The following is a 27,353-nucleotide window of genomic DNA, read 5'->3' as shown; positions in this document are numbered from 1 at the left end:
ATCACTTTCTACAGCACCTATCTGATATTTCCCCTCTACAGTGATTACTGGCTTGCAAAAACATCTGACTTGATCTTACTATATTCAAAGTAGGTCTTAAAGTGGACCATCACCTATTCATTGTCGACATGACTTGAATGCACCACAGTGACAGTCTTAAAGTCCATCTCCACAACACAGGAGTAGGCCTACTGATGGAAACGAGAGACTACACACATGTACATTTCTGGAGTTGTACAACTAGAGTTCTTCTAATATAAAACGGCAAAAGTTTATTTCCAGAAACACGTTTGTATGTACTATAGTATCCCAATGTACTAGAGACTCGTCATGGACGACTAAGAATTCAACCATAAAGCAAAGTATCAAGGAGAAGAACCGTATAGTTACTAGTGTATTCCTCACAAGCCAGTGCGTACAACAAACTGATGAATTAACTTATATGACAAAGCGACAGCGCAGACTGAAACACATACGAAGTGTTGAGGAAAAAAAACTATAAGTAGTTTTTCTAATTGGCTCGGGGAGAATACATTAGTGATTATACAGAAGTATTAAGCAGTTGCTAGCCAAGTCATTCATTCCCTCATGCAGATTAGCGTTAGCTAGCTAGCTGCTAAAGTTCACTTTGTTCGTCTGTACTTCACACCGTCCCATTCACCGGCCCCGTTGCCCCTAGTAACTAACTCGCATTTGGCTGGATGATTTAGACTTTAGTTAGCTTTAGGTTAGGACCGCTGTTCAGAGTAATCTTAGCGAGGAAAACAAATCTAGTTTCCCCATTTAGCTACCTAGTAGTATGCATTATCTTAGCCCCAATCTTTTAAATGTCCAGTGGCCATTAGGACGTTACTGATTACAGGCAGCTAGCCAATGTTCATGCTGCTAACGCCTATAGTACCTCGGCGGTGTCTTAGCTAACTAGTAGCCTGCTTGTTCTCACGAAGGGAAAGGGAACTAGCCAAGTTAGCTAGCTATTAGGCTGGGTAGCTAAAATAACAGTCGAGCTAGCTAACTAGCTAAGCTAGCTATCGAATAGTGAGAATCTGGACGGTCAGGTCTGCTGGCTAGTTAGCTAAATAAGGAGAAAACATTCACTGTACACCAACACCTGCTGACTAGTTAACGACATAAAACACGTCCAGCGGCGAGGAGAGCCGTACGTAGCATCAGCACGTCTCAAGCTAGCGTTAGTGGGGATAAACCAGACAGTTTCCCCCGTACTGTCATCAAACACATCACTGGCGGAGTGAGCAGCGAGGCTGAGACACAACAGTCGGCGGCGTGGGGAGCACCGCGCTGCGCCTCTGCACGCCTGGGACACTTAACAAGAGTCCAACAATTCATTACCGTCAAACCGTCAATCCTCTTCTCAGTAACCTGAGACACTCAGAGGCGATATAGCGATCCCATCATGTTACAATCCCGAAATCCGTGAAAAGGTTTTTATTTTTTATTATTCTTATTTCTCTCTTATATCGGCTGTTATTTCCAACGCTTCCAAAAACCAGAGCTTTTCCAGCATTCAAGGCTCCACGTCGCTAGAAGAAAAGGATCCGATAATCCGTTTCAACGCATGCGATTGGAGTGCGCCGTTTTCGAGGCATCTGGGCGCTTCGACACCATTGGGCTCCGATGGACGCCGGATCGAATTAGAATCAGCAGATTCCTTACGATCTTGACCTGCGTCACAATAACACTGGATCCCAGCCGCGTTCGCAGCAGACCTGCGCGATCGCTCTCCGCCAATGAGGAGGGCCGAGAAGGGCAGTGGCCCGTCACATGACCGCCGAATAACGGGCCCGAAATGAGCGGACGTTTTAAACGACAAGTTGCGAGCAAAGCACTGCCTACACAATGTCATAACTGTCAGACAATTTTTCCTAATTGTAAGACGAACCAGGAAAGCATAAAAAGGATATTCATTTAACTGTATTTTTTTTGTTTGCCCACATAACAATGCACCTCATAATTTATACAGGCATCGACGTTAGATGTCACTGAAAATTATAAAGGGTTTTCCTCAATGAACAGAAACAGAGCGAACCTGTCAAATCACTAACACAGTTATTAAATCCAGTTTTATACGGTGAACACTGAAGTAGACTATATTGTTCACTGAAAGCTTGCAGCTAGTGTGATGTGAGGCAACAGCTTGAATTCATTATTACCACTGTATTCTCCATAAACCTGGCCAATAATTTAAGGTCTTGTTACTAGGATTCATCTTTGCTACGTTATTAGAGTTACAGATGAATAGTTAGCTCTAATCGCCTTTTTAAATGAACATTTGCCTTTAAGCTGCACAACACCTATATCATCTTGCCCCTGTCCACTCCAATGTCACCATGCGCATGCGATTAGTGTAAGCAAAGGAGATGGAGAAAGATACCAAGTAGCCTAAAGTGGACAGGACACATTAGAGATGTTCAAAAACACAATGGCATCTGTCCAATCCGGTCATGTCTGTCAGGACCTTAGGCTAGTCTCACAATGACTGCTGGTGTACAAGGGGAAAAAAATCAACCAACCCAGGCTTGGAGACCCTCGTCATTCTCCCAGAGTGGCTCTGGGATGACCAGCCAAATGGGCACACACACAAGAAAAAGGCCAGAAGAGAGAGCAAAAACGGCAGTGAAGCAAGCACATTCATCTGTCTAAGACAAGAGCGTCTAATCTGCTCATCATAATGTCACGAGGCTGTTTGGGCCATAAAACAGTAGTTTGGCCAAGGTACCTACATTGCACACAGGTCAGCAGCATAAGTGCATGAAGTCTGATGAGGAGCGTGGATGCAGTATGTTTAATCATTAATTGTACATATTCAACAACTACAATGAAAAGACCAGATGCGGTCCAGATAATATTCTAGACATTCTCACATAGTGCCGAATTTTCTACTAGCAACGTCATGTATCTAATGGTTCTTAATATTTACAAAAAATACATGCATTAGTTATTTAATGACCCCCATGATTAATAGTGATGTAACACTACTAATTAAATCCTCATATGGATTAATTATTTTCTCAAACATCCGGTACCTCAGCACGCATTAGTGTGCACTAACAACCACAGGTAACTATACACAACAGCTTGTAGTGGTGAATCACGCTTACAGTGTTGAATTACCCTTGCAGTGTTGAATTACCCTTGCAATGTTGAATTAAGACATACTGTTGTATCAGTCATTTCAGTGCGAAAGTGCCTTCAACTGATTAACATAACGATACAACTTTAATCCTGCTGATTTAACGATATGCTGTGCAAGCACGTGTAGGTGAAGGAGTAACTTACTGCGAGATGTGCTGTAGTGGTGGCGGGGGGCGGGGGGCGGGGGCAGGGGGTCGTCCACCGACGAGTCCACGGACGCGGTGTCGTCATCCTGCGAGCAGCCGGCCTGGATGGCGCGCAGGTAGCTGTGGCTGCGGGACCGGAAGCAGGACGCCGTGGGCAGGTCCAGCGCCTCCACCGCCTGGGACTCCACCTGGCCACAGGCCATGGAGCACAGGAAGCCCTGCTGATCCACCTGCGTTGAGACGCACAGGTTGAGGCGGGGTGCAGCGTGGAATGAACGGGCGGCTGGTTGTGGGGCAGTGTGGGGGGGCGGGGCATGCAGGTAAGAATGATTGATGGTTTTGGAGACCAACCCTGGAGCAGTCTGGGAAAGATAAGTGTTTGAATGACTCGTAACATAAAAATTATGACTAGGAAGAAAAATGACTAATTTGTTATATCTTATTAAATTTAAATGCAGAGAGGTGGCAATTTATCCAAACTATTGTAAAAACCCAAACCAATTACACTTAATGCAGTAATTAACATTCAGTTAGAACAAAAATATTGAAGTCAAATATACTTTTCGACATTGAATTGAATCGTTACTATCAACGCATGTACACATCCTTTGGAGGCCTACAGTATATGACAGTTTTTGTAACATTGTTTTTAAATATATGCATTCAGCTAGGACAGCTATCCTTCAGAAACTCAATGGTTACTTTAGTTCTGTTTAGTGGATAGTAGGTAAGTTAAGATGAATGTTAATTAGTTAATGTTTGAAGATTAAAGCAAAATAAATATTATTCCACCTTCTTCAAATGACAACTAAGGTTATATGAAACTACTTAGCCGAGCACAGTCGGTTAACAGGCTCTTGTGACTCACGTGATTTAGTATTTATTTAGCAGGTACGTAGATGTCATGTGCTGATTTTTTTCATCCAATTTTTTGCAGCTCCATGCACAACTGATCACATTTACATTCACACGTAATTAATGTAAAATGGTAGACTACTCAGGTCAAAATCTTTTGTACCCCACATACATGTAAATTACAAGTTTAGATATTTAAAAACCTCACATAGAAAAATAGGAGCAAATTTTCCAAGTCATCTCAAACACTTTCATGAAGTTGCATGAAGTTTCATTTACGGTAAAGAAAAATCATGATACCAATCTGCATTAGAGATTACAGATGGTTTTTATTTATAAAGGCGCTTTGCTGGTGGGCTGATCAGAAACAGCTCCACACAATGACTACTTGATACCTACAGTCCTGATCAGGAACAGCCCTACACACTAACTACTTGATCCCTATAGTCCATGAGTCTAGTGCCATATACAGTAGCTAGTGAGCTGGTATGGGCAGAGGGGTCACATTGTTGGGTATTTCTGCAGACACACAGTCAAAGCTGTTCTTTCTTTTATGACATATCATCCAACATCTGAAACAGCCCAAACCTTTTCTTAAAAGCCTGCAGAGAGACCCTTTCAGTTCCAGCCCACACCGCCTTCCTTTGCTGTCCCAGTTATTTTATCTAAAGGCTGCGTCAGGGTCGCATCTCACCAGGTGAAGGGGAGGAAAAGGTCTGATTTGAGCAAGTGAATTGGTGAACCAGGTCTGATCTGAGCACATTAAAGGGTGAGCCGGGTCTGATATGAGAGCTACCTGAACCTCACGTATAACCACCTCTTCATGACTCTGCCTGCAGGCAGGAGACAATATGACTGGTCAGACAGGCTGGGAAACGGAGGCAGAAGCTGCTCTGCACACTGGGACTCCGCCTGGTTCATGTGGGGAAAATAAGAGACGGTTCCATTTGTCCAACCAGCGGATAGCGTTTCCGAAAACACTGGGAGAGGATGGGAGTGGTGCTGTTATTTTACTCCACTTTTTTTGTGTGTCTGTGAAGACCGGGTATTATAATTAAAGGTAAACACAGAAGCAAACACCAGTTATTGTAAGCTGAGAGCCACTGGGAGAAACAGTTCACCCACCGACGCCAACAGCAAACTGAGAGGCTGATCTCAAATAGACCATGCTGCAGAAATACAAGCCAGTGCAGGAAACTGTGAAATGTCTAGTTCCAAATGGATTCACTTCTTGGTTCGCTTGTGTGTGGGTGCTTCCTAAATCTTGGCTTGAAAGCAAACACCACCTCAGCCATTTCTACCTTTCCTCAGGCATACAACAAAGCAGCCCAGATTATGTCAGGGAGAAGAAAAGCAAAACAATATGATGACTGATAGAATTGTGCCACCATAAGAAATAAAGTATTTTTTTTAAACCTTAGCCGGATGTGCTCCTTAAAAAATGTAAAATTGAAATCTGCGGATCTGATCCCAAGCGAAAATTATCTCATCACCTAGAATAGAGTTTCGGTAGGTGTGTTTTTTCTGCTGGGGGACATTCTGCATCTCTAAAGACTGGGATAAGACGAGCTCCTCAGAGCAAGAAAGGAAACAGTTATGGGATTTCAAGCAGCTCTGTGTCTCAAAATCTCCCATGAAACAAAACACAGCTGGACGTGCACACATCTCAGTGTTTTTCAGGATCATTCCACCCTCATTGTCAAATAACTGTAAAAATTGTAAAAAAAAAAAAAAAAAAAAAAACTGTAAAGCAAGACATTAGCAGTCATTTTTTGGAACACTGACTGACCCTTGTGACCCTGAAGCCATGGTTTCATTACACGGATTTAAAATGTAGTGAGTGGCCACAGAGGAACAGACATTAACAAATTTATTTTTCCAAATATGCATTGAAATATAACTACGGTTTAATTAACTCACACATATCTCACATATCTCACACATTAAGCACATATTTAAACACACACTTTCACAGAAGCATCACACCCAATGTTTAGACACTGTAAGGTGAAATTACCATGGAAGTGTCAACCAGAGACGCTGGGTGAGACAAAGAGACAAAGAGGGGGAGTGAGAGAGATATAAAGAGGAGGAGGAGAGAAAGAGAGAGATAAAGAGGGGAAAAGAGAAAGCAAGAGTGAGAAAGAGAACTAGCCGACCTGGCAGATGCCAGAGCTTCGGCCCAGGGTGGAGTAGCTCTGGCCGAACCTCCCGTCTGGTTCCCAGTGCTGGACATCACTCTGACCCACCAGGCAGTCCAGGTTATCCAGGCTGCGGTTGGTGGTGAGCTCACGCAGAGACGGCAGACAGCTGGGGGCAAGGGCAAGGAGAGACAAGGAGGAAGAGGAGGAGGAGGAGGAAGGATGGACGGGAAGACAGGAGAAAAGGGCTTTGATCACTCCCAGAGGAGCCACTCACCTGCGGCCTGTCCGCAATTCTCATAGCTTAACAAGAACAGAGGCAAGACATAGCATCACAGACATTTGATTGGATTATACAAAGCCCACAGCAGTAATTGCTGAAAAAGCATTACTCCTGCCTCAGGACCAGGTTGATGTGTAGCAGCAGAGTGTGTGGTGAACAGACGCTTGTGTATCGCCGTGCTTGTTGGACAGGCCAGGGCTTTGCAGTACCAATAACTGGCACTGGAGAGGTAGCAATTTTAGACTGGGCTTGAATTTCAATGCACATGCACGTGTGAGTGTGTGTGTGTGTGCGTGTGAGAGGTGGGTGCACATGATCACAGTGCAGAGGGGCTCATCCCTGTCTGAGCAACTGTGAAGTTGCATCTACAGAGTTCACTTAAAGCTCAGTCACTCAGCATCATGATGTTCTCCTCTGCCCGGTGTGTGCGTGGTTAATAGTGGGGGGGGGTTAGTGGACCGGGCTAACAGACTATGGTCTTTGTGGGGTCAGAGAGGGCTCAGGAAGTGCTCTGGGAATGTGTTGTGGGTGATTAGCAGAAATGAGTTGCTAGCGATCATGGAGGTGCATAAAGGTGTATGGTTAAGTCGCATGAGTCAGCGCCCTCCCAGAATAGGACCTCGATCAGAACCTCTCCCACATTCCTTCTTTTCTTTGCCTAACCTTTTAATACTACGGTTAGATGTAGGTGGTACCAACCAGATGAATTGCATCCTAATCATTTGCAAAGGTTTGGAGATCTCCTTTAATTTCAAATCAAGGGCAAATCTTTAAATCATTGCCAATTGTACCAAAACCCAGATATTGGGTGAGAAGAAATTCTCATATCACATTATCTTCAGCTCCATTCATTTTAGAGTCACTTAAGGTACAGGGGAGTTAGGTGGAGGAGCAAGAGAGTGTTGTGTGAAGTCACGGTGGAGTCATGTCCTCTGCTGAGGGAAGGTGGTGTTCGGGTGGTGTCAGGACGGAGTTATGGCCTTAGCAGCTCAGATGGATGGGTAGTGCTTGGGTGGGGGGGTGGGGGGCGCGTGGGGGGGGGGGGGTTCCATGGCACTGACCTTCCCAGGTGCTGCACGGACTGGGCACTCTGCAGAGGGGCCCACATCAGCCCAAAGCGCTCCTGTGTGAGAGCGCAGAAGTGGGCTCTGGCAGCGTAGAAGAGGGGTGGAGGTCGTAGAGGAGGGGTGGAGGTCATAGAGGAGGGGTGGAGGTCGTAGAGGACGGGTGGAGGTCGTAGAGGAGGGGTGGAGGTCGTAGAGGAGGGGTGGAGGTCATAGAAGAGGGGTGGAGGTCGTAGAGGAGGGGTGGAGGTCATAGAAGAAGGGTGGAGGTCGTAGAGGAGGGGTGGAGGTCGTAGAGGAGGGGTGGAGGTCGTAGAAGAGGGGTGGAGGTCGTAGAGGAGGGGTGGAGGTCATAGAAAAGGGTGGAGGTCGTAGAGGAGGGGTGGAGGTCGTAGAAGAGGGGTGGAGGTCGTAGAGGAGGGGTGGAGGTCGTAGAGGAGGGGTGGAGGTCGTAGAAGAGGGGTGGAGGTCGTAGAGGAGGGGTGGAGGTCATAGAAGAAGGGTGGAGGTCGTAGAGGAGGGGTGGAGGTCGTAGAGGAGGGGTGGAGGTGGGGATGGGGGCAGTTGGAGGTAAAAGTGGACCATTATACAAGAACATGAAGAACTACAAGGACATTGATCCATTCTAGAGACTGGCTCTGGTACTCTGCTTAGAAGCCGGCTGAAGAAGCAACATTTTGTGCTTTCTGGTGACCTGAAAGAAGCTTTCTTCTTTCTTTTTTATACCTGACTCTGTTGAGCCGTTGGAGAAAGGATGGGTTGTCTTTACCTTTGAGATTGTTCAAGAGGACAAGGAGCAAAAGAAGAGGTGTGGTATATCCTGCCCATTTCTTAAATGAAGACGATCTCTGAGCCAGAGAGCTTGCCAGCAAGACTATTACACCTTGATCAAATTCAGATTTCACACAGTGTGATTGCTCTAGTCCCCATTCTAATTGATATTCTAAAGAAAGAAAGAAAAGCCGACTTTGACACAAGGCAGAAGTCTTAACTAAATCCTGTCAGAGTTCAAAGATACCAGTTCTTGTCCTGCCAGTGGAAATCTTGTCCTGTGTCCAATATTACACACCGATTCACTACATAACGTTGTTGTTAGCATGAATTGAGATTTCTGTCATCATGCTGCTCTCTGCTTTTTACCTGAGTTGTTGATTTAAGTAATATCACACTCTACTTTCTACTGAAGCCATCTTTATTTCAGCATGTTCAGTTACTTCCATGATAGAGGTAACGTTAAGGAAACACTTCTGCACGACAACACGCAAGCACATGTAAAAGGCATCTTGGCTGACAGTCCTTACTGTTGCTGTGTGGTATTCAGTTCAGTGGGAGCAAATGATACAAAATCATTTAGTTCCAAGTTCAAATCGTTGTGGTTTGGAGTATCCATAACCTTGGAGGTACCACCCTCAGCATCCTGCAGTTTCTTCTCCATGACGTCTCCCGTTTTAATGTGAGATGTCAGGAGTCTCTGGTGTTTGGCATCAAGCTGTATACATTCTTGTGTTTTTTTTTTTATCCCTCTGTAGTTTCGCCAAAGGGAAAATGCACCCAACATGTCAAGAGAGTGCCCTCTCCTGGTCATAAGTGTTACTTGCCAACACTGGTTAGTCTAACTAGCATCTAACTTTGTTTGTTGGGTTAAAAGGATAAAAAGTAAGACAAAATGTAAGTGCTTCGCTTTGCTTTTGGAGAGGTACTTACTTCTTATTGCATTTCTTCAACGGCTAATTAAGCTCAGACACCCAACAGACTTTGTACTTTGTACTCAGCAGAGTGCACCACACAGATGCAGTGACAGTGCTCATAAATAATATCAGAGCAGATTCCTGTCCCGGAAGCAGTGCATAGAGCATTTTTAATAACATACTGGAACTGAACAGAACACAGAAAAATGCAATTTCTCATGAAAAAGAACATTTTTCTTATTTTTGATAAAACACCAAGCCTAATGTTTTAGCTTTAGTAGATGTCACCCTGACATGCCTGATTCAGTGTATGCAAGGAAGTTAATTAACTTCTGAATTAGAACAGAGAAACACTACTCTTTCTAGGGCAAAGCTACACGTGTGTGAATGTGTGTGTGAGTCTGTGTGTGTGTGTGTGTGTGTGTGTGTGTGTGTGTGTGTTTACCACTATGTTCCCTCACTTGCGAGGTGGAGAAGGGTGTTGCTGCTCACTGAGAGAGTACTGTGTGTGTAAGTCTGTGTGTGTGTGTGTGTGTGTGTGTGTGTGTGTGTGTGTGTGTGTGTGTGTGTGTGTGTGTGTGTGTGTGTGTGTGTTTACCACCATGTTTCCTCACTGAGGGAGTACAGTGTGTGTGTCACTTGCAAGATGGAGGATACAGTTGCTGCTCATTGAGGGAGTGTTTTGTGTGTGTGTGTGTCTATGTGTGTATGTTGGTCACTAACATCGAGGTGGGGGGTGGTTGCTATTCCATGAGAGAGCGTTTTTGTGTGTGAGTGTGTGTGTGTGTGTGTGTGTGTGCATCACTCATTTGCAAGGTGGAAGATGTAGTTGCTGTTCAGTGAGGGAGTATTTGTGTGTTAGTGTGAGTGTGTGAGTGTATCACTAACATTGTGCCTGGTTGCTGCACCATGAAAGAGTGTTTTTTTTGTGTGTGTGTGTGTGTGTGTCACTCACTTGCGAGGTGGAGGGAGTGGTTGTTGCTCGCTGAGGGACTGCTGTGTGGCCTTCAGGTAGCTCTGGCGACGTGCGGCTGATTTGGGGGAGGGTTTCGGCGAGGGGGGACCCTCAGATTCATCGCTGTCCTCGGTGTCTGCCATGGCTTTGACGTAGCTCCCGCTGCGCATTCTCCGACATGGGATGTCCCCGGGCCCCCCGCCGCCCGCCTTACCCAGCGTCCCACTCATGTCCCCCAGAGGCACCTGGGAAAACAGCAGGGGGAACTTCTCCTCATTCTCACTGAGCTACTCCCTGTGGATTCACAGGCAAATAACCAGCCATTAATGATGCTTAACTCCTAACTTCTCTTAATGTAATTTGACTGGGTGGGTGCACAAATAACTTTGTTTTTTTAATGATTCCCTTTAATCCTCCACTTTGTTCAACATTATGTAATCAGTTTGAGTCAACCTGGACAATGCCCCCACTTTTCCTTCCTGTCAGTGTGTCTGACACACACACACACACACACACACACACACACACACACACACACACACACACACACACACACACACACACACACAGCATTACCTGCAGGAAGTTGCAGGCCAGATCCTGGTGGCAGGACTTGGTTTTGAGCAGTGTCCGGTTCAATGTGGCCGTGCCCTTCTGCACCACCTGCCTGGCCTGGCTGAGCGTCAGCGTTGACCACGATCCCCTCTTCACCACCGTGCCGTCCCCTACCTGGCCTCCAGCAGGGGGCGCTGTCCCCGGTCCCATCCCCGCCACAGCCACTCCTGCCATGGCTACTGCAGCCTGGGGTTTCAGGTCCCCGCTGCTCTGGGAGGTCCTGAGCGAGTGGGTGGCGATGGTGTTGTAGCCCTGCACGTTGGGCCGGGCCGGCGCCTGGTCCGACACCCGTCCCAGCGTCATCATGGTCAGCGGGTTGCGGTAGGCGACGGCCACCTGCGCGGACATCGGCGGTGTCGCCGTCTCATCCTCCAGCGCGTCGTCCGAGCTCCAGAACCCGGAGAGGTTGGGCCGGGCCCGGCGTTTGGCGCCCTCCGTCTTGGCCCGGTCCTTGCTCTTGCTGCGGCGTGCCGCCCTGCCCCCGTCCACGCCCTGCCCGCCGCCTTTGCCCGTCGGGCCCTCGCCGGCCGGGGCCTTGGTGAAAAGCCTTTGCACGGAGTGCACCAGGTTGCGGATGCGTCCGGGGCTCTCGCTGCGCTGCTTGGCCCCGCGGCTACGCCGGTGGAACTGCAGCGTGCTGAACCCGTCCCTCTGCAGGGGCAGGTGCCGCTCCAGCTGGTCCAGCAGGCTCGCGGGGAGACGGTTCATCTTGGCCGCCGCTGCTGAGGAGATGGTGGCCGTCCCGCTGCTGATCATCGGGGGAGCGGACAGGCCCAGACCCAGACCCATGCCCACCGACATGGAGGTGGTGAGGGGTCGGCTGCCCGGCTGAAGCAAGCAAGCCTGCTGCTAGAGGACCACAGCAATGAGGCACAGAATCACAACCCTCCCGCTGTCCCGTCTACCTGCCCTAATGTAATACCAGCCCTGTCCCCCGAGCCCAGACACTCTACACTGTTCATTTCAGCCCAACCAGATCACCTGGTCAGGGTCGCTGAAGGAATGAAGAGAAAAAAATATGTGGGTCCCCGAGGAGGTTTGGAGCCACTGTTATATTCCAATCACCTTGGCAACCCAGTGCTAGATAAAACCCTTTTGTGGCCCTAGGCTGTAAAAAATTTGGGCCACCCATAAAACGAACGTTTAACATAAAACAGAATTTAACAGAATAAAAACAGTGGCAGAATAATGAATAGGTCAGTATGAAGAAGTAAAATATTACGTCTTCGCTTATTCTGAGGCAGTACAACAAAAACACAACAAAAGAATAAACATGTAGTCTGAACAGGATGTAGCCTAGCAATGCTAACAATATTTAGATGAAATGCTAAATGAAAAACAGACAGCAATTTCGAGCTTGATATTGTAGACCTGGGCTAAAGTCTGTACAGTTAAGACAACCATATTGTTAGCGGAGTAGTAACAGAGAGCAAGATAAGGATGATTCTTGTGCAGTTAAGCGAACAATGCATTGCACTTTTGTAGAGAGGCTAGCCAGTGGTAGTAATTTAAAATCACCTTTGTATATTTCATTGTAAGTTCTTTTAAAGGAACTGAACAGTCATCTTACTTCTGAAATGAAACACTATTCAAACCTAAGAAAAGCTGAAAGAGATTTTCGCTAAGCAAGAATTCCAAACTAATGTGGAACAATGCATATATAGCACTAACAAATGGAGGTGTTTCACAGAAAGGGTAAAAACCCAACTCATACAGAGTTTGGTACTCATATCAGTTCGGTATTTTTTTTATCTGTGAGTTGAACAGATGTTTAACCCATGCGAACTCTGAAAAGGGTCCTACCTGTGTCTGGGGAGGGAACTGGAAGTGTTGGAAGGCACCGCTGCTGGTCAGCTGGGCACTGAGGGGAAGCAGGCAGTCGGGCTGCAGGCCAACGGGGCTGGCCGGGGGGAAGGCGTGCATGTGCTGCTCCAGTGTGCCATAGTGGTTGATGGTGGGGGTGAGCAGGTATGTGGTGTGGGGGTCCGGGGTCAGGGGGCATATTGGCTCCTGGGGTCCTGCCGTGGGCCCGCACGAGTCGGACAGGTGGCGGCTTCGGTTGGCCCCTAAGCTTTTCATCTTTGCTACGCAGCCTCTCCTCTAGAACATGTTCCCGACTCGAATGAAACTACAGCCCTGAAGGCCGCCCCCTAGTGGAGAGACAAAAAAGAGAGAATGACATCACCAATAAAGGCCCATTTCCTTAAAAGCATAAGTGTTCAGATCCAGTCAGGATCATAACAATAAGAGTTCGGCATATTCTTTGTTTGATAAAACACATTTGCAAAAGTTTTTCAAATAAGTAAGATATAAAAAGGTCTGTGACACACAAATATCTTTGAATGACAGAAAGAACATATTTATTACATACAGTGAATTTAAACAAACCAGAGACTCCAGCTAATTTTTTATATATTTGCATCATACATTCCATCACATGTCGCCCAAATAGACTTTAGCCTCGTTGTAGAATCGCAGCCTATGTCATTCACTGAATGTCATTCACAGCACCAGTGAGGTTCCTAACCTTGCTTCCTGCTCTCTTGCGTCTTTTGCTACCTATTGAGCTCGGCGTAATTCATCCCCTCCTGAATGTGCCAGGGACGTTTATCTTAACGCTTGAATTGCCCGCGACGCAGCCGCTGCTGTTCGAGGCCGACCCCAGCTGCGTTCGCCGCCTCTTGGGACCCCATTCATGAAATCAGCGACATTCTCTCCGCGGCAGGCACAAAGCGCACCATTAGCATGCCGAGCACGCGGCTAGCGCTCGCGCACGCTCGCGCCCTCTCCGCGCTTGCGGGGCTAGAGCGGTGCGGTTCCACGGGCCCGATGACTCATCGGGCCATCGGGGGAGGCTGAGAGGCTTGTTAACATTCAGCTAGCAGCTGCCTAACCTCCGGATCAAACCACCCCCCCCCCTTTAAAAAAAAAACAGCGCACTCAGCATGCGACGTCAGCCTCTGTGCTCGGCCGCCGGTGCGGCTACAGGGACGTGAGCATAGACGCCGAGACTTTGGCGGGCTTCGTTCCCGCTGCGGGCTTCGTTGACAAGGAGCCATGACCTCTTGGCAATCACTTCTGCATCTGTTTCTTGGCCTCTTCAGATGCGGTTTAATTCCATCCCCTTCTGAAGCCTTCAGAATGCACTGTAGATGGAGAACTCCTGATGTTTCCAGGGCTGGCTCCAGGAACAGCAAAGCCCTGTCATTACCAACAACACGGAGCACAGAAGCCCTGGACCAAAGCCCCTGACTCCTTACCCTCAAGTAAATGCTACAGATGGGAGAGCAGTGGTGATCCAAATAGATTTGGACTGGGATTTAGCAGAATCCTTTAGCCACACTCTTAGGAATCTCTCAATGTCATGTTTAGTTAGGGTTAGTAAATTGCTTAACTTACTGCTATCTTATTACTGCCGATGGACCAAGTCTGTCTGCTGATATATAGACTGCTTCTAGCTGGGCCGCCCAATGGAGGACGGGTTCCCTTTTAGAGTCTTGGTCCTCCCAAGGTTTCTTTTTAATCTCTGCCTAGGGAGTTTTTCCTTGCTACTGTCGTCCCTGGCTTGCTCATTAGGGATCTGGACCCATGCGCTTGTAAAGCTGCTTTGTGTTGTAAAGCACTATATAAATAATATTTACTTGACTACTGATGCTGATGGAACTCCATTACACAATGGTGATCATCAGCTTAACCAAACGTACCCAGAATCCTTAGCAAGGAGGCGGAGGTTTCATTTTAGAGCTTTGTTGCTCTTCCGTTCCAGCCCAGAAGAGCTCTTTGACCACTTTTTAAACCCTGTCTTCAACCTTTGTATTACCAGAGAAAGAAGCACCATAAATGACCAGCACTGACACTCCTATGAACAGCTTGTATCTGTTCACTTATAATCATGCACACTCTAAAAGTGAATTACTGCCCCTAGGATAATGCATTAAAAAACGGTATAGACATTTCTGTAAACAATTGCACAGATGCAGTGTCTCTCCAGTTAAATAGACTGAAATATTGTCTACAGGAAGATAAAATTGCCATATGTACCTCAGGTAAACAGCATGACATATGCCCTGATGGACCAGCAAACTGTTTAGACAAATAACTCCAAGAAACAGGCTGACAGAGATCTCTCCCCCTTTGTCCTCCAGGCCTGATAGGCTAGACCATCTGCCAATCAAGACACTCCATCCACTACCACGTACCCTGCAATTGACAAGGTGACCACAAAGAGGCGCTGCAGAGTAGCCTCAAAGGCAGCTGCACGGCGGAGGGGTGTCTTAACTGTACCGGAGCTCATTAAAATGTTATGGCGATGGCCATGTCGCGTGGCGAACGAGGGGAGGAAGTGAAGCGTACCATCTGCAGCAGAGTTTTATATAGATCCCAGTCCTCCCTGGAGGTGCATGGAGCTTCCACACTGGGGCGGATGACTTAAGAAATCATTACGGAACCTGAGATGTGTCTAAGGGCTGTGTTTAACAAAGCAATGGTGGTGGTGGAGGAGGAGGGGTGTTCCTCAGACCACTGCTTCTGGAGCTAAGGGGCTTGGTGATTGCAAAAAGATTCAAAGACAGAAGCCAATACAGAGAGCAGCTCTTGGCTGGGCTGTAAATTGCAGCGAAATGTCTTCCCCTCTGACAATGCACACACGCTGCACAAATCAACACCATGGTTTCTTCAGACCTCCCAGCTCAACAGCTCATAAATAGTGTACTGCCATTAAGTAGCCAGCCAACATTAGTTCAGCTTTATAGGTACTATCAATACAGTCAAAAGCAAATTTAGTAATACTCATACTTATTTTATTAGTAATACTCATACTTATATTATTGCAACATGAGCCAAATGGCCCAAACAGCTGTCAGCAGCACTTTTCTCCATCAAAAAGTTATCCTGAAGATATGGGGATTTTTGCTCATTGAAGATTAGCAGTTCATTGTCAAGTGATTTCAGGATCAGAAGGAACTCTCGTAAGAGCTCACAAGCGATGACATAGGCAGCATGATTAAATCAAATAAATAAACAAACAAATAAAGAGCTGAGGGTCTTCTGTCAGAGACGACCCACGCTGCCACACAGGTTTTGTTTGAGGCTTTGGTTCAATTTCACATAGTCACATTCAATGTCAAACTTCTGCATTGATGCAGGCATGTTTAATCCTCCCTGTGGACCAGCGAGAAAGGCAGCGTCAGATCCATGACCCCTTCACAAAGAAAACAGCAGAGCCCACTCAACCAGATATAACACTCTCTCCTGAGCCTGACGTTCACTCTGCGACTTTTAATTATTTCGAAATAAACATTAACGTTAATGAGTATCTTGTTGAAAAAGCATTCATTGCATTCATTTCACATAAAGCACTCTAATCGTCAAAACTGCGAAGCTTGTGTATCTGAGTCATGTGTATTACAATAAAAAGCTTCATTGAAAGACAGCTGAAAAGACGACTTTGGAAAGCAGGATATGACAAAGAAGCATTAAAATGCTTCATTAAAAACCTCAAAAAGCATCATACCCAGTAAACGCATACTGTCCCACATCTAGCAGATCGTGATAGTGGTAGAAGGTGAAGCCCTGAGAGTTTTATCAGCACCTGAACACTGTGCCTCCAGTAATGAGGCAGTATTTGTTATTTCGGTACTATACTCCTGCACGCTGGACTAGAAACAAAACAATGACTATGAAGTTGAAGTGCAGAATGTCAGTTTTCCTTCAAGGGTATTTACACATTGAGTGACCTATATAAGAATTTGAGTGGGTTATTCCGTTCCTGACTATTTGGGGAACTTTTTCACATTCAGCCTTCACTAAGTGAAATATACTCCTAACAGGTTCTGTGTGATTGGCTTGGCCGGTAAAGAACTGCACCCTTTTTTAAATGCTGAAATCCTCCATTGCTTTAGACGTTTTTCAGGTCATTATCCTGCTGCAGGGGGAATCACAGTCCATTCAGGGTTCGGCGGGATTGGAACGGCGGTCTCAGCGCCTTTGCACACGCCACACATTCATCCCTCTGCTCCTGCCTGTGGTTACATCATCCATGAAGGCAAATTCCCTTGGCAGCCATACACGGCCATGCCACCGCGCTTCACAGATGAGGCTTTGATCACTAGCATCAATCACTTCTGCTCCTCATCCCACACCTCCTTGTCCCGCCCTCCCTCTCTCCCACCCTCCCTTTCTGCCACTTCTCTCCAATCAGATCTGAGGGGAGTGGCTTGCCATCGGTGCCTGGAGGGTCCGGAGAGGGAAATGACCTTTCAATGCCAGGGTGATCTTTATACAGCATCCCTTTTACAATCATGCTCTGTGAGCCAACAGGCTTTACGCTTCAGGACAGTGTGGCTTCCCTGGAGTGTTGCCTCTGGCTAAGACATCTAGCATATAACCGTAAACTGTAAAAGTCCCGAAAGATTTTTTTGGCACCTCATTAATTTAATTGTTCTTGATCAGTATCATACAGCCTTTGTAGTGAAAATAATTAGGTGTTAAAAAAAAACTCTTCACTCCATGTTAGAGGCATTTAAGGATTAACTGAACTCTGGTACACTGCTGGTTGTAGAGGCAGAATGTGAGAAACCCTTATCCTTGGTTTATTTGTTTATTTTAATGCTATATTAGCCATCATATTCAAATTTACATCACCAATGCCATCAGGAAAGCACAACGCATTGTATAATTAAGTCAAACAAGGAAGCAACTACTTAATGAGCAAGTATCTACAAGTCACTTTTCCAACCTACCAATTAATTTTATTAACTGATCCAAGCTTACCGAAACCCTCGTCCACCGCTTAAGGGACCTAGTGAACCCAGTAGATTTGCAAGGTTACTTAATAACTGCAGGCTGCTAAACAGGTAATCAGACGCTGTGCAACCTCAGGGTGCTGTGACCACTGGATGGTGTGACCGCTGGATGGTGTGAATGCTGGATGGTGTGACCGCTGGATGGTGTGACCGCTGGATGGTGCAGCTGATGCATGGTATGACCATTGGATTGTGTGACCGCTGGATGGTGTAACCGCTGGATGGTGTGACCGCTGCATGGTGTGATCGCTGCATGGTGTGACCGCTGCATGGTGTGACCGCTGGATGGTATGACCGCTGCATGGTGTGACCGCTGGATGGTGTGACCGCTGGATGGTGTGACCGCTGGATGGTGTGACCGCTGGATGGTGCAGCTGATGCATGGTGTGACCGCCGGATGGTTGGTGCGATTGAGCCAGGGCTGCATGACCTGCTGGGAAACTGGCAGTTGGCCCTCCCTGCAGTCCCCGCGTAGCACCGCTGCTTCCGGCGTGCTAGAGTGGGTCTTAAGGCTCCCAGCGCCAGCCTTCACCTACTCTGAGCCTCCAGGGTACAGAGCTGCCCAGGGAGCACACCCTCAGTTTGTTAATGAAGGCAATATATTTTTTGCAATTTCCCTGGATATGCATCTCATTGCGAAACTGTGGCTTAGCTCGGTTTTAATAAAATGGTGTATAAATCATTTTGGATCGCTTGGCATAGTAGGAATGGATTCTGTAATTTGCACGATGCCTCGTTCTGTCTGGACACTGATCTCAGTATCTCTGATTACGTTAGCCAGATAAATATAGCTAAACATCACGGCAAGGATGAGTACGAGTTCCCACACGGATTTCATTCTGATTCATGTGGAAAAGTGGACGTTGTCGCAGGAAAAGCAACAGCTTAAGTGATTATTATTTTTTCAAGGATATCTTAAAGGACAGATTCCTGAGACAGAGCCCTGATCTTGGACCAGTGCTCCTTCATCGCTCTAAACTTCACATTTCTCCTTATTAACATATGAACGTTGGAACATGAGATCACTCTGCTTTCTCTCTAACTATGTTAATGCATCGCAGGTCAGATCTTTATGCATTTCATGTCAAGGCACAGCCACATATGCAGATGGTTTTTGTTCCATTCTGTGTTTTTTATTAAATGTGACTTTCCTTGCCTGTTTTTTTTTCTGGGGTATTTTGTGCACTGTGTGTACTGGAACTGACACCGTGGCATGAAAGCTGAAGGGATAAGGCAGGAACTCAGTGCCATGTTGATCTTGCTGGCAATAACGTGGTGCTGAGAAGGGCCAGGAGGTTTCAGGGGGGTTCTGGGGCCTGGCCCTCAGGCTCACGGGAGATTATGGGCCAGCGGCACCTCCACGAGGGCTGCGTGCCGGCCCTCTCGCTGGCCCACGCTCACGCACACACGCACGCCTGTTCTCAGCGCCGAGAAGGGAGATGTCAAAGTGTGTGAAAAATAGTTATGTCACACGTCCCCATGGAATGATGACTCAAGCCGTTGGGTTGGGCGTGTGTGGTTCAGCATAGGATGTGTGAAAGTGAGATAAATGGTTGGTAAGGATACGAGTGTCTTGCACTGGGGTGGAAATACTCAAGCTTTGTAGTTTACACCTCAAGTTTTGTTTGCGTGAGGGACAATTAAAGACTGGATGTTTTTAAGCAGTTAATCCAGAAGCCATGACTGTTCTCAGTGAGGAAGGAAAAAGAAACACAATTTTTTAATTACATATTTACAATTTTTCATAGGACTAGTATGCTGGGATTTTTATTATACACCTAAAAAAATGTAATAGTCACTTCACATTTTTTTTTTCAGAGGATATTGAAAATGACAAATTAGGGATTACATCATACTTCACAAGGCTTTGCAGTAAACCTAAAATGGACCAGGCCTCAAGAGTTCCTCCATGATTTTGAGTAAAAAAAACATGGTGACCAGCAACTCTGCACAGGTGAACATCACTTACACCAGCCGCTGCTCTGTAGTGTAGACTGCACGCTGTTCTGAACTCACATGTCTTCAAAAGCTCACTTAACCCGCCGTGGGGAAGGCAGCCAACATTTGTCATGGAAACACGGCGCTCTGGAGTGACTAACGGAGGATCGCAGCTTCTTTCTGGCTAATAATTAGAGCACTGAAGGGTTGAGAAATGTACATTTAAGTGGACCCTTTGATTATTCTCCTGGACCAATGTGTTCTTGGAGATCTTTAATCTTTTGTCTTTTATCTTCTCTCTGTGAGAAAGGATACGTCTGACAGGTTCACGTTTGGCGGGTTACTGTCTTTAGCTCTGAACTATATTTTGTTAAAGCACCATCCGCTTTTCCTGGGTCTTTTGAGGTTCGCTGATCTGATTGTAGTATATTAGAGTAGATCAGAAATAGAATATAACAGTACTACAGAAACAAGATATGTACTGACATGAACTTGGTGATAACTTATTCATGTTGTGAATGTTATGTTAGCCATATTAAAAGAACAGCCAACACCAAGCATCACCCTTCACTGTAACTTAATCATATACAGTATGATATACGCTAACCTTTGACCACACATCCCACTCATTCCTGTTCACTGCAGTGTTTTCATATAGTTCAGAGGTCATGATCACTGTTAACAATGTGGTATGTGGCCATCAATTACATCCATAAGTCAGAAAACGTATGACCTCAGCACTGCTCATTAGATAATCCCAGAGTCTGCTCAGATAATCCCAGAGTCTCGGGTTCTTCTGTAGGCCTGTGACTGTCTCGATGAGCATTAGCTACTGCCTGCAGCGTGAGAGTGAGATAAAGTTATCTGAGGTAAAAAGCCTCTTTTATTATGTCTTTGATCTAATTGGGCAGAGGGAGGGGGGGTTTTCTCCCACTCAAAGGGCTTATAGGCAGTTCTAGCAGCCTAGCACAAACAACTAATTACTTATACAGACATAGCTTACTGTCGACTGGCCTCTACAATGAAAGAAAATATATTCTATTCTCTTTACTCCTTTAACTCTTAATCTCTTTTGCTCTCTCTCTCTCTCTCTCTCTCTCTCTCTCTCAGACACACACACACACACACACACACACACACACACACACACACACACACACACACACACACACTCACACACACACAGTTATGCAAAATCACTCACCTGCTCTATTAGTAAGCTAGGGGAGAGAAAATCTCCTGCTCTCATTAACAAACACGTGTCCCCTGTAGCCAAAGGCTGCTGAAGCACATTAACAGCATGTGTGCCGATGACACTTTGTTCCCAACTTGCGATATGTATGGTGGCCCCCAGGGGCCGAAGCACTATCTTCAAAAACACTAGCATGTTTACATTCGCAAATCATCATGCAAATCAAGTGTATGGTGTATGGTGGCCTGCGAGGCCAAAACAATAGCAGCAATCAATTTAGACTAAATCAAGATAAGGAAGCTTGTCAGAGCATCTGTTCATTTAGCATGTCAGACATTTTATATAAACAGATTATCTCCAGTCACCCCCAGCCCCAAATTCCCTTTTAAATTTTACATCACAATTGTTGCCCTTTAGCAGAGGCAGTCAGATAGCTCTAGGGTGGAAGACAGCACTTGATTAAGGTCAAGGAGGACCATGAACAGTACAAGGAAAAACAGAGCACCAGGCTAACAATAGATCAGTTTTGTCTTCAAAGAAGCATGTCAAAGGCATAAGACTATTAATACAAAAAAAAGCCTACTAAATTAAACCATATTAGTAGGGTTTATTATTAATCCACTATTAATGTTATTATTCTTATTATTATGAGTATTGTTATTATATACAGGTATATTAACTTTTATTTCTTCTTTAAATGTTGTAGAGTATGTTCCATCCAAACCTTTCGAAAAAATAATGCGCAATTTCCAAGTTTTGGCAGAAAAAAATGCGAATTAAGCCTTGTTTCCATTCATTAAAGTTATGCGAATAAACTTTAGATCACGTGAGAGGACGCCAAACAATAGTGGTTTTACGTCCATCTGGCAGTTACGCATTTTTGCACGTTGAGGTTTTGAAACATTTTTTTCTTTTTCTTTTCTATACATGGAGAAGTTAAATTAAATTTTTGCTCTCTCCAGAACTGTTTTTGCATGCATTTGCCATCTTTACATCGCGATCATGTACAGAACCACATGACTTGTGGCATGATACGTCATCGTTTATGCGAAAAACACTTTTCCATCCAGTTTTTTCGAATTTTGGCGATGCGATAGTCTAACTTTTCCACCTCCTCCTAGCGTAAAAATCTTTTTGCGATATTTGGGGCTTTTTTCGAATTTTGGTCTTTTTCCATCCAGCTTTTTTCATGCGCATTTTCAAAATGCGCAAAAACTCGGTGGATGGAAAACCCTCTACATGTGTGTTGTTAAGACAATGTCCTGCATGTCTAACCTCTCCACTAAAACTCAGGGATACAGCTGGGTGAAGGACAAGAACAGTGGTGCTGGACATGAGGGAAAGGTGTAGTAATGAGCACAGACTCCCGTAGCCTCTCTGAGCTATATAAAACTCCAATAAACGAAATGTTATTAAATATGGATTAGCATGAGTCATTCCTACCATATGATTAGGCTGGCTGGTTACACAACCCGAGAAGAGAGCTGGGTTGAAACAGTACTGGGCAGAATCATGAGCTGCTGAAGCCAGGCTGGTCTAATGGCCATGAGAGTGAAGTCCGAAAGTGATATCGGTTGATTACAGTAAGTGACTGCCGTTCAGTTCGTCACAGAATAAATGTGAGCAAATACGAAGTTTCGATTTATACACCCTGTCAGCTCTAAGCTCTGTAACGTATCCTGTCTCTTGTGTTGCCAACATGTGTGTCATGTGAGCTGCTTCATTTATTGTCTGACAGTCGAACGTTTTAGGTGTTGCTTTATAAATGCAAGACAATGCAGCGTGAGTCAATAAACTGGTTGATTAAAAGCAGTCAGCCTAGCATAGAGACAAAAACCCCACTGCACATCAGAGATTCCCTCCGATCCAAGCACTGCAGCTGCATCTACTGTTTACCCAAACCATGTGACCACACCTCCTGTTATTAGAACGTCTTAAAATCTGCCAACATTTTGAAGGTTTCTGGCTGTTTTGTGATCATCTGAATGACAAAAATCAGAACACAGTATGGCACATTACCATAAGTCTGAATCCAGCTGGATGATACAGGACAACCATACCGGTGTCCACAGTCTCCATCAAGCTTACATGTGCAAGCGCAGATGCACCATGCCAAGCGATACACACCAGCAGATGGCAGCTCCTACAGAACTGATCTATCTGGAATCACAATATAGAAAATATGAGGTTAAACTAGTGTTTACAATATTACATATCAATTACTCTATTTGTTCCAAGGCATATTAAGTCCGTAAGTGGCCTTTTACTACTCCAACTAATTCCCAAAAGTCTACCAACAAGAAAGAACTGGCAAACTTTAAATGGTCTAAATGTTTAATGAGCATTTTCCCCCCACTGGAAATCTAAAGTTCATGCTTGCTGGTCCTGTTGAGTGTGGTTATGTCTGATGGCTCGTTCTGGCTGTTCATTTTCTCTTTGTTGTTCTTTTTAAACCCTAAAACATAGCGAGAAAGGACTCACGTTTCTACACTGGCAGAGCTTTCCTCATTAACACTCTATTACCTACCACCCTGAACACAGAGTTTTCTCCTGCTCTGTATCATCTCAGCCCAACCTAGACAAAAAGCACGGGCCTTTATCCAGGGTGCTGGAAATACACACTTAGCATCCTTTGTTTCTCCTTTTTTTCCACTATTCTTTCATCTTCTCCATCCTTCCCACAATTCCCTCAAGTGTGATGTTTCGCTCCAATTAAAAAGAAAAAGAGGGAAGCCGCCATTTTCCCTTAGGTTCTATGCTGCTGCCCTACTGGTCCGACCCAGCTTTGTGACTCAGTGTGTGTGTGCAGACGTCTGTTTGGGCCCACACTGTAGGGTCATGGAGGGAATGATGCAGCAGGCAACATACAGAGACTCAAGTCTCTTCGTACCTCCACCGAGCCAACGCTTAAGACACTCTGGCTAAACAGGCACACGGCTCTGTGCTCGGACCAAAGCCAGAGGAAGCCATTTGCTCTCTTGCAAAAGTTCAGCCCAAAAATTTCAGCGATCACTAGTCTACTGGAAAACCTTTAGCAAAATCTCTGTAGAGTCTTATCACACAAAAAACATATGTGAGTGCTTTAAGGGCTCTTCAGCAAACCATAATTTTAGTCCCCACAGCACCTTGCTTAAGAACATGGCGTGAACAAGGAAGGCAGTGAACTTTATGACAGGAAAGACCACAACAACAAAATCACACTCAGATTTTATCTAACTTTTTAAATTCTTTTTTTTAAACCACATAAACAACTTACCCTGCTACATCAGCTAATCAACCTATCCAACAAGTGTCCACATACCCTGCTGGTGTTAGCCAACAGTAGGAGAGGCCATTAGCAACATTAGCATGGATAGCATGTGCGAGTAACATATTGTGTGATTGCATAAAGGCAATTTGGGGATTTCATCAGGGCTTCTGGGGGGTTTTAGACAAAGCAGGGGCATCACGCATGGAACTACATACAGCCAGTGGTCCAGTGAATTAAGCCAAATCCAGAGTCTGTAGTATCAGTCATGGCGATGACTTAGGCTTTACAAGTAGGCCTACACAGTTTTTCCACTGCAGAAACAAATGAATGAATAAACACAGGAAGGAATTAATCAGGGAAAGTACAACCTGAGCAATTCCAATAACAAACTACAGCATACTAGCATTGGCTAACTATGTTCTAAATCTTTATTGTCAATAGTCTTCTTGGTGGTAGAACAGCCAGAAGGGTTTTAAGCACACTCTGAGTTATTGCTAATGGCAGTAGCAGGCTGGCTTTAGACCGCCTTGATCTGGTCACCCGCTAAATGCCTTCGCTGCTGCAAGCCTATGTTGGGCTGTTGTAGCGTGACCAGATCACTACACCATCCCAGGGGGAAGAGGGGGATCAACCTCCCACTTTCCACACTGGCCCAGACACTCTGGATCTGCACGGATACACGAGGAGGTGAAAGGAGTGCCCGCCCAGTAATGGCTGTGAACCTGAGTAATGGCCCTGTGACACGGTCCACTGCTCTGCAAAGGAGGACCAGACTATAAAGACACGCTGGCCCACCGAGTGACATTCAAAACTTAGTCATACGCAACATGTTTGCGTGATGGGTCTAATAATACATCAGATTATTATATTATGCAATGCGTCTTTGCGTTTTCTGTCGGTTTCATTTAAAGTTTCAGAGAAGTGGTGAATTGGTGATGCAGCCACTGTGACTCTTTCCTGTTTCCCATGAGGCTTCAGCCTGAGCACTCCATGGAGTCTTGAGTACCATCAACAACAGCACGGAAAAGCAGACTTCATCCCACTCACACATACAGAAAAACCCTCACAAACGGCAGCCTGCATTCACGTAGCAATATCTGAGTGTACTTGGGGCGATTTGTCACGCAATGCATCATGATGACCAGAAGATACTTGATACCAGCCACCTTCGAATGTACAGTGTCAGTCTTATAGGTGAGAAAGAGCAAAGACAATAACTGGTAATGACTGAAACTGTGGAGATCGAATGTGACAAGCCATCCGATCTGGGCTGATCGACATGCGGTCAGCCAGGTGATTTGTTTTGACACTGATTTGACTATCACAGCGATTTGAGTTACACACGTGACCCCCATCCTCTAAGACACTCAGAACGGATTTGAGTTACACACGTGACCACCATCCTCTATGACACTCAGAACGGATTTGAGTTACACACGTGACCACCATCCTCTATGACACTCAGAACGGATTTGAGTTACACACGTGACCACCATCCTCTATGACACTCAGAACGGATTTCAGCACAGAAGGCTCAAAACATCGTAATGTCTTTCAAAACACCACTCACTGACATCCCAAGGTAATCTGAGCCATGACTCACATACAGTGGCACAGAGAGCAACAATGCTGCACCGTCAACCTGTCAGATGAACAGACTCGTGAGAACCGGCACTTTCATGGAGGAAGCTGCTCGCTGGGTATTCCTAACTTCTGAGGAACTATGGAGATTTTAAGTATTCATTCAATTAGGATCCATGCTACTCATCTCACTGAGTCCCTCACACACACACACACACACACACACACACACACACACACACACACACACACACACACACACACACACACACACACACACACACACACACACACACACACACACGTGACAAAGAGAGGGGGAGAAAGCAATAAAGTTGCTGCTAGCATAACTGACCTCACATATGTGCACTTTTGCCTTTGGCAAAAATTAGCTTCCTTTCAGCGAGAAAGTTCTCCAGAACCTCGCCTGTCTCTTTCCTCCTGGCCTCGTCTGGAGGTCGATCAGGTACTAAGCATTCACAGCATGGAGGTGTCAGGGTCGAAACAAACTCCCACCATCTGTCCACGTCAAGAAACAAACTTTCGGTACACAAAGCTCTACTGTGCAGACTAGTTCAGTGTTTAATGACAGAGGTCATGGTTTGGTTGTATAATAATAATGAATATTTATATAATTCACCTTTAAATTACAAAACAAATTGTAGTTTGAAACAGCTAAACATCATGCAGATGCTGAGTGTATCTGTCATGTTGTGACACCTCTATTGCTGTCACACATGACACATCATATGTTCACCTATTCTTGGTCTCTAAGTGTCTTGATTCGTGATTCGTGCTCTGCCTTTTGGTCTGGCTTTTTTATGACATGGTGTGGCGTCCCTTCTTACCAGGCAATTCCTACCATACACACACACACATACACACATACACACACACACACACACACACACACACACACACACACACACACACACACACACACACACACACACACACACACACACACACACAGCAATTGGCCCTGGATTGCCAGTAGCCAGTCAGCAGACAGGGCTTTGCTGACACACAACCCTGTCCCCTCCCGGCCCCGAGCAGCTAAGGGAAGAGTCCATTTGAGTGGCTCGGCTGTGGCGCCTCTGGGCTGGTGGAGATCAAGCGTTAGGGCACAAGCGTCTTGCTGTCCCATGGCCCCACACCTATCCTGCTCAGACGCTGCAACCAATCCAATTAGCACTGTGGCTGGTTTATGTGCTGCCTAGTGCTGCGATTGGCTGTTTGTTCTGCATTAAAAAATCACCCTCGCTTTGAACCATGTCTGTTTTTGTACTATCTGGATTTCTAAGTTTTGTGTGTTCTTGTGTTTCCTCCATATAGAAGATGTTGCTTCATCTGGTCTATGGCACAACGCACAACAGTATAGCAGCTCAGTACATGGACGAGAATTCACAATAAAACAATATGAGACGAATGTGGAATTATGGGTAGTGGTACAGGAGAAAGAACAAAAAGCTCCGAGCTCTAAAACAAACTGCCATTTTAGAACGCTGGGTTCTGTTATTTCAGATAAAGATTAACCAGTCTTTCAAAGTAAAAGTCTCCAAGGAATGTCATTTTTAGTTTAGGCGAGGCTCCATCTGTGACTGGAAACTGCCCCTGTTTCTTTGGTTGGAAAGGATGAGGATACACACCTCCCTCAACTTCCATGGTAAATTGTTGATGTAATAAACT

General features: G+C 45.6%; 1 protein-coding gene across 1 annotated transcript in view; it reads right to left on the bottom strand.

Moving 5' to 3' along the window:
* Positions 1-27,353, bottom strand: part of dlgap4a (discs, large (Drosophila) homolog-associated protein 4a) — an 86,376-nt gene that overhangs the window by 12,924 nt on the left and 46,099 nt on the right. Inside the window, exons 2-8 of the mRNA XM_076983730.1 lie at positions 12,704-13,050; positions 10,862-11,749; positions 10,286-10,530; positions 7,640-7,726; positions 6,314-6,464; positions 3,298-3,529; positions 3,174-3,176 (exon numbers count right to left, since the gene is read on the bottom strand). Coding sequence (XP_076839845.1) covers positions 3,174-3,176; positions 3,298-3,529; positions 6,314-6,464; positions 7,640-7,726; positions 10,286-10,530; positions 10,862-11,749; positions 12,704-12,979 — 1,882 coding nt within the window. The 5' untranslated portion in view covers positions 12,980-13,050. The remainder of the gene's footprint in view (positions 1-3,173; positions 3,177-3,297; positions 3,530-6,313; positions 6,465-7,639; positions 7,727-10,285; positions 10,531-10,861; positions 11,750-12,703; positions 13,051-27,353) is intronic.

This window comes from Brachyhypopomus gauderio, chromosome 21, assembly GCF_052324685.1.
Source record: "Brachyhypopomus gauderio isolate BG-103 chromosome 21, BGAUD_0.2, whole genome shotgun sequence".
Taxonomy (NCBI): domain Eukaryota; kingdom Metazoa; phylum Chordata; class Actinopteri; order Gymnotiformes; family Hypopomidae; genus Brachyhypopomus; species Brachyhypopomus gauderio.
This window is presented reverse-complemented; position numbering and strand designations above follow the sequence as displayed.